We start from the raw sequence: 6809 nt of genomic DNA on the forward strand, positions 1-6809 counted from the left end.
AAGTAATTTCAAGCGCGAGACGTATTTGAAAAAATTTCTCACAAATTTCAAATAATTTTCTAGAAAATTACGTCGAACGAATAAATACTCTGCCAACGAGAGAATATTAATATATAAAATAAACTAAAAATATCAATAATTTGAATAATAAACAAGTAAAAGCGTAGGTTGAAATTGATGGAGGCGCCACGTGCTTGACTAGAACGAGCTAAGCTTCTTTATCAATCGAACGACGTCGAGAATGAAACACATGAATTGAAAGAAAGATAGAGCTCTTTTCCGTCCGAATTAATCGAAAAAAAATTACTCGGCAGTCTTCTTCGCTCAGGCAACGAGCAAGAATGTTTTTTTTATGCGCGTGCGTACGTCATCATTAAATTGAGTCACTTTAACATAATAATCCTTGAAGGCAATATGAAATTTTGACGTTAATATTTAAGGAAAAAAAAAAAAAAAATACATTTTTTTACGGTTGGTATTAATTAATCTTCAAATAAAATTTAGCATCTATATTCTATCTTTATTTTAACCATTCATTTCTTTCTCTCTCTCTCTCTCTCTCTCTTTAATTAACTCACCTACTTCCATCTCTTTCTCTCTCTCTCTTTCTCTCTCTCTCTCTCTTTCACAAAATCTTCAAATTTCTTCAAGAAACTTCAGATTTCCATTTCTCGAACATATGTATATTTATGACTATGAAAAATACAAATGAAATTTAATGTGTAATCTCTAAAAAGAAAGCAATTAATACTGGTACACATATATATTAGTAGTGAGCAAATTTAATGAGGACAACTGATTATATATATATACATTATTTGATTAGTTAATTACATTAATTGCAAAGTTTGAAAAATATGAACAATGTATGCTCAATAAGCGTGACTGTCATTGATTTTTTTGTAATCGAGAAATAAGTCGTAAACACGTATTTTATGAGAAACGGAAATAGAGTTTTGTCTTCTTCACGACGATGGCTTTTTTACAAATCGAGTCGTGTGTATAAATGAAATTGGTTTCGTGATTCATTGAGGAAACTAAAATCAAATATGATTCTTATCGTTATGTAACCGTATCCACGTGTTAAAAGTGATGGCGTAGAAAAGTAAAACAAAGAAAAAAAAAGTAAACATGTTCTATCTCGAATGGATTAATTATCTGTGATATAAATCACCGAGATAATTCGAATAGATCGATATCGAAATTGTTATTTTGTAAATAGGTATTTTGTAGGAAATTTTAAAATATCAACAACCTCAAAAGAATTATAATCGTTTCTTTCATTGATTATTTTGATTCTTTGAGCTTCAAATAAATCCGTTTTATTAAACTTTCTCTTTCTCATAAATTACGATTAGAAAGTTACGATTACATTGAATTTATTTAAGAATTGTTTATCTTATAAATTGCTTCAATTCGATCGAGAAAATTAAATATTATGTTTTCTTATCGAAGAATCGTTATAAATGAAATTAAAAAAGAAAATATCGCGAGAATGGTTATATAAATAAATTTATAGTCATAGAACAACTGAACAATGATTAGAAACGACGATAGAATTAATGAACTCGTTATTAAAAAAAAAAAAAAAAAAAAAAAAAAAGAAAGAAAGAAAAAAGAAAAAAGAAAAATTCTTTTCCGGATGATCAAGATGTGCTTACACATTTGATCGAGATGTTCGTACATATTTTTTTCAGAAACATTATAACATCAAATTTGTAAAAAGAAAGAGACCAGAATGACGGGAAACATTTTAAGTTTATTGATAAGACCAACGATATCGTCGAATTTAAATTGTCTGATACGTCGTTATACGTGCATGTCAAGGTTAGTTTTAAACTTGATCTCTCTCCTTCACCCCTTCTCTCTCTACCTCTTTCTCTCTCTCTTGCTCTCTTTCTTTCTTTCTCTTCTTTTAAGAAGTTTTCATTTTTACTGTAATAAATATTATAATTTGAAAAAATAAATAAATTAAAATAAAATTAATTAATGAATCATTATATTTCTTAGCAATGATATTTGCAACATATACGATCTCGTTGTCGTTGGTGGTGGAATCGTGGGATGTGCTACGGCGCGTGAAATGTTAATAAGACATCCTAATTTGAAAATAATTATAGTAGAAAAAGAAAATGCATTAGCGAAACATCAAACAGGCCACAATAGTGGTGTAATTCACTGTGGCATTTATTATATGCCTGGTAGTATAAAGGTAATATAGGAAAAAAAATGATACTTTTAACGAAATAAATTTGATCTATAATAACTTATAATTACTTTTTATATCAATCCTAATCTCGATCGATTCCAAATGATTGAGCAACACTCTCTTAAGAAATGTTTGATCTGGTAGCCAATGATTGCAGGCGAAGCTGTGTGTCGAAGGTTTAAAACTGACATATGACTATTTATGCAAGAACGATATACCTCATAAAAAGATAGGTAAATTGATAGTAGCTCAGAATCACCAGCAGGTTGATTTGATAAATGTTCTTTTCGAACGAGGCTTGAAAAATAATGTACCTGATCTTCAATTAGTCGATAAAGAGTGCATCTCAAATTACGAAGCAAAATGTAAGGTAAATACTATTATTATTAAATACAGTATGATTATAAAATTGAGTATTTGTTAAGATAAGGAATGTAACGATATATGAAAACTTCCCAATATCGATAAGGGCAAAACAGATTTTTGTTTTTAGGGTGAAAAGGCCATTTGGTCGCCATGGACGGGAATTGTAGATTGGGCTGAGGTTTGTAATCACTTTGGCAAAGATTTTCAAAAATTGGGCGGTGAAATATTGCTTAATTATGAAGTTGAAGGATTCGCAGAAATGGTGGAATCGCAAATAAGAGGACAACTTGCACCTATAATCGTTCAGTCCAAAAATAAGGTGCACTTATTTCTCCTTTAATGTGACGAAAGTTTTATAAATTCTTACCGATGATCATTCTGTAATTTATTTCAGTTTATTTTAACGAAATATGTATTAACATGCGCTGGTCTACATTCGGATCGTTTAGCCGTCATGACAGGATGCGATCAAAATCCACGGATAGTTCCCTTCCGAGGCGAATACCTTCTTCTAAATAAAAATAAAACACATTTATGTACAACGAACATATATCCGGTACCTAATCCAAAATTACCGTTCTTGGGCGTACACTTTACGCCTAGAATAAATGGTGAAATGTGGCTAGGCCCGAATGCAATTTTGGCATTATCTAGAGAAGGTTACAAGTAAGGATCAGCAGGAAAGTTCATTGAAAAATTGTAAGAGTGAAAGATGCTCATCGAAGTCCTGTTATTTTGTGCATTTAGATGGAATAATATCAACATAAGAGATTGCATAGAAATGGCCAAATTTCCTGGATTGTATAAGCTCTGCTTCAGGTACTTTGTACCTGGAGTTACAGAAATAATTAAATCAATTTTCTATCCATTGGCAGTAAAGGATCTTCAAAAATTTATACCAGAAATTTCGTATAAAGATGTAAAGAGGTATATATGATTGTTTATATGTACCTTATATCTTTTTATTTTCAATTTTAATTCTTCTAATATTTTAAATAACTTCATTGTATTTCAGAGGACCAGCTGGTGTCAGGGCACAAGCATTAGACCGTGATGGTAGACTGGTAGACGACTTTGTTTTTGACAATGGAAATGGGAATATTGGAAACAGAGTTCTTCATTGTCGTAATGCTCCTTCACCTGCTGCAACGAGTAGCATGGCCATAGCAAAATACATTGCTGATAAAATGGAGAATAATTTCAAGTTTTAATATTCTGTGATATGATTGAAGGATCTAATGAAATTTCTCAGCAATGAGAAAAGTTCCACTTTCTTGTACACAGTAATTATACTTCATAATAGAATCTGTTACTGTCCAAAATATATATCATAAGATTATAATATATTTTCCTATGCTGTTTCTATATATTAGTTAGTACTTGATATCTCGTAGCAATCACATAATGCATTGCATGTGTTTATAAAACAATTTATTAAAAAGAAATAAAAATGAAATGAAATTTTTATATTCTTGTATTAAAATTTTTGTATAACAGCAATTGATGATAAATATCTATCTACATTCTACCTATTTTCTTGTATGTATATACATATGTATATACATATATATATATATATATATATATATATATATATTTATATATAAATACCCTTCTCTAAAAATTTATAATAAATCAGCATATTTTGATATCACACATATGATGTATACTTTCCACAAGTATCTACCATTTTGATTGAATCACATGATTGATACCATGGCTAATATAATAAACATATTAACCACTATCAGGTACATATGATTAAAAGACTATTAAAATCAAATTAAAAAATATGAATATGTTAAATAAAATATTTCCAATATCTAAAATGTAATTATAAATGTGTATTCCAAAATAATTTGATAATTTAAATCAATCTAATACCATTCCCTGATATCAAAACTCTAGATGTTGCAAAGTCCCATGCAGCTGTCGAATGAAACATCATATTTGAGAGAACAACGCCGTATTCACTCAAAGCGAACATCGAATATACTGAAATCATAAAAAAACTATTCATTTTCGCTTCTACATTTAAAATTAAAAGTATTCTAGCTACTAAGTACATATTTTATTATACTAATTTATTTATTATTTTATAATTCTTCTACTCACCTAATGGTTCGCAATATTTATTATGCCTATAAAAAAAATAACATGCTAATAATATGGACAACACATTTGACATCATTGCCCTCCATTTCCATCTTATAGATGCAGTTTCATAAAAATCTCTGGTTACGTTACAACAATTCTTCATAACAAAGTATGATAATGGCATATGAATAGAAGACATTAATAAAAATGTTATAAATGATAATTTGTGAAATGCTAAAAAAAATTAATAATCATTATTATCACTATTCTGAGCAAATGTAAATAAATGTATAAATGTATGTACGTCCCAGTACATACCGTAGTTTGAGTCTGAAGTCCAGAAGCTTAGAGTTATTAGAGATATATTTTCGACGATATACGTAGATAAGACAATGTTACTGATATATCGTGCCCATTTATATACATGCTCTTTATAATAACGATAATACATAATTAAAACTAACATTCTAGTTACACTTTGTATAGCAATTGCCAATTTCCAAACATCTCTTTGAGGTCTATAATGGCCGATCGTTGCAGAAACCGATGGAAGAAAATTGTAGACCTATAAAGAAGAGCTTGGAAAGTTTAACTGTAAATGTATTAATCCAATCTAATTCATATATACATATATATATATATCTAATGAAATAAATAATATATTTTAAAATAATTGCATTAATTCAAATTGTTCTACTTCTTAATTAGTCTCTGTAAATATTTCATTAATTAGATATTTTACCTTACAGTGGGTTGCAGTAGCATGATCGAAATTATAAAGTACAGACCAAATAATACAGAAAATAAATGCAAACAGTGGTATAGATACAGTAACCCAAGCTAGTCTTGAAAATGAAATAATCGCTCGAACTTTCAACATGTCTTCTTCAGTGAGGGGAATGTAATCTGACCCCAGTCTCAATTTATTCATCGTCATAGAGTTCCCAGTTGATCTTTTTTACGTCACAGAAATAGCGTCAAATAAGATTATGCTGCCAAATGCTTTCTCAATTCTTAATACCCTACCACTGTCGCAAGAACATTTCGTCAATTGATAACACCTGTTTGGGCGATAAAATATCATGACCGATAACGAAAACATTTATATATATATATATATATATTTTGTAATCGGAATTAATCTAAAAATATAATATTGTTTCGCCAAATCAAAAATCATAATAAAATTAATACATAAGCGCAGCCATATTGGAAATCAAACGTCTATACCAACATTAAACAAATAATCATGAACTAGAGAAATAGTATTAGAATTCTTAAGAGAAAAACAAAATTACGATTGTTATGCACGCTATCTATCAGAAATAAACAAATTATACTCTCTTGATTATAATCTCTTGATTATTGCTTACATAATATTTAAATGACTTTAAACAAAATATTTTTAAAATTAAATCTAAGATCATGTTTTTCTCTTAAAATCCTAGCGACATCAATTGTAAATATGTATTAATATATATGTATATATATATATATATATATATATATATATATATACGTAATTAAATATGTACTTGTCCAGATAAATTCTTATCAGTCTTTTTATCATATTTAAAATATAACCAAAAAAAAAATGTAAATTTTATTTATTCATGAATTGTTAGAAGAAAAAAATCCCAATTTTTATGAAAACATGAACGAAAATGAATCTTGGTGATAACAAAACCAAATAGAACTAAATAGCATCAAATAATGTTCCTATATGCATGTTACTCTAAGGATAAAATATAACAATGTATTTTTTGACATGGCTAAGAGATGGCTCTGCTTTAATCCAGTGAGGATCAATTGATCATACTGTGTACATCGTGATACGTGTTACAATTATTTTGTTTGTGTATTGTAATTTTATTACAAGAAAGAAAAATTGATGTAATTTGTGAATAGAAATTTTAAATGATCCTTTATATCGTATAACGATAATATTCGTTGAATTCATTGATATAAAGAAAGCGTTTCGTTATTCTAATTGCATTTAATAAGTTTGAGGTTAAAGATACTAGTGATATTAAATAAGTTATGTGTTTTCTCTTAAATATTATTAAAGAACGAATATAAACCCTGTCAGCCTTATTTAGCAATTGGTAGAAGTAGCATTGAAGTTTCCTTACCAAAC

General features: G+C 28.4%; 3 protein-coding genes across 5 annotated transcripts in view; 2 read left to right on the forward strand and 1 right to left on the reverse strand.

Annotated features, from left to right (window-relative positions):
- The first annotated feature begins 321 nt into the window (after positions 1-321).
- Positions 322-4003, forward strand: L2HGDH (L-2-hydroxyglutarate dehydrogenase). 2 transcript variants are annotated; one of them, XM_035878347.2, is made up of 8 exons: positions 322-471; positions 1698-1827; positions 2011-2212; positions 2367-2579; positions 2703-2894; positions 2970-3241; positions 3323-3502; positions 3591-4003. In XM_035878347.2, the coding sequence occupies exons 2-8, from the start codon at positions 1739-1741 to the stop codon at positions 3784-3786; spliced, it is 1344 nt and encodes a 447-aa protein (XP_035734240.1). In that variant the 5' UTR covers positions 322-471; positions 1698-1738; the 3' UTR covers positions 3787-4003. The 2 variants fall into 2 exon arrangements, with proteins under 2 accessions (XP_035734240.1, XP_035734242.1); XM_035878349.2 differs by lacking the exon at positions 1698-1827.
- Positions 2946-5859, reverse strand: LOC118447012 (post-GPI attachment to proteins factor 2). Of its 2 annotated transcripts, XR_014981859.1 has the most exons (7): positions 5415-5859; positions 4991-5237; positions 4691-4906; positions 4460-4570; positions 3527-3718; positions 3151-3405; positions 2946-3086 (listed from the first exon to the last, which is right to left on the reverse strand). XR_014981859.1 is itself a non-coding variant. In XM_085655321.1 (4 exons), the coding sequence occupies exons 1-4, from the start codon at positions 5607-5609 to the stop codon at positions 4443-4445; spliced, it is 786 nt and encodes a 261-aa protein (XP_085511447.1). In that variant the 5' UTR covers positions 5610-5859; the 3' UTR covers positions 4164-4442. The 2 variants fall into 2 exon arrangements, 1 of the variants encoding a protein (XP_085511447.1); XM_085655321.1 differs by lacking the exons at positions 2946-3086; positions 3151-3405; positions 3527-3718 and having other exon boundaries at positions 4164-4570.
- A 624-nt stretch (positions 5860-6483) lies between these two features.
- The window catches only part of LOC118447010 (uncharacterized), a 41765-nt gene continuing 41439 nt past the window's right edge, over positions 6484-6809 (forward strand). Inside the window, exon 1 of the mRNA XM_035878350.2 lies at positions 6484-6809. This exon is cut by the window's right edge and continues 10 nt beyond it. The gene's annotated coding sequence lies outside the window, so the exon portion shown is untranslated.

The sequence above is a fragment of the Vespa mandarinia genome, chromosome 1 (assembly GCF_050613455.1).
Source record: "Vespa mandarinia isolate Hongniang chromosome 1, ASM5061345v1, whole genome shotgun sequence".
NCBI classification, from domain to species: Eukaryota; Metazoa; Arthropoda; class Insecta; order Hymenoptera; family Vespidae; genus Vespa; species Vespa mandarinia.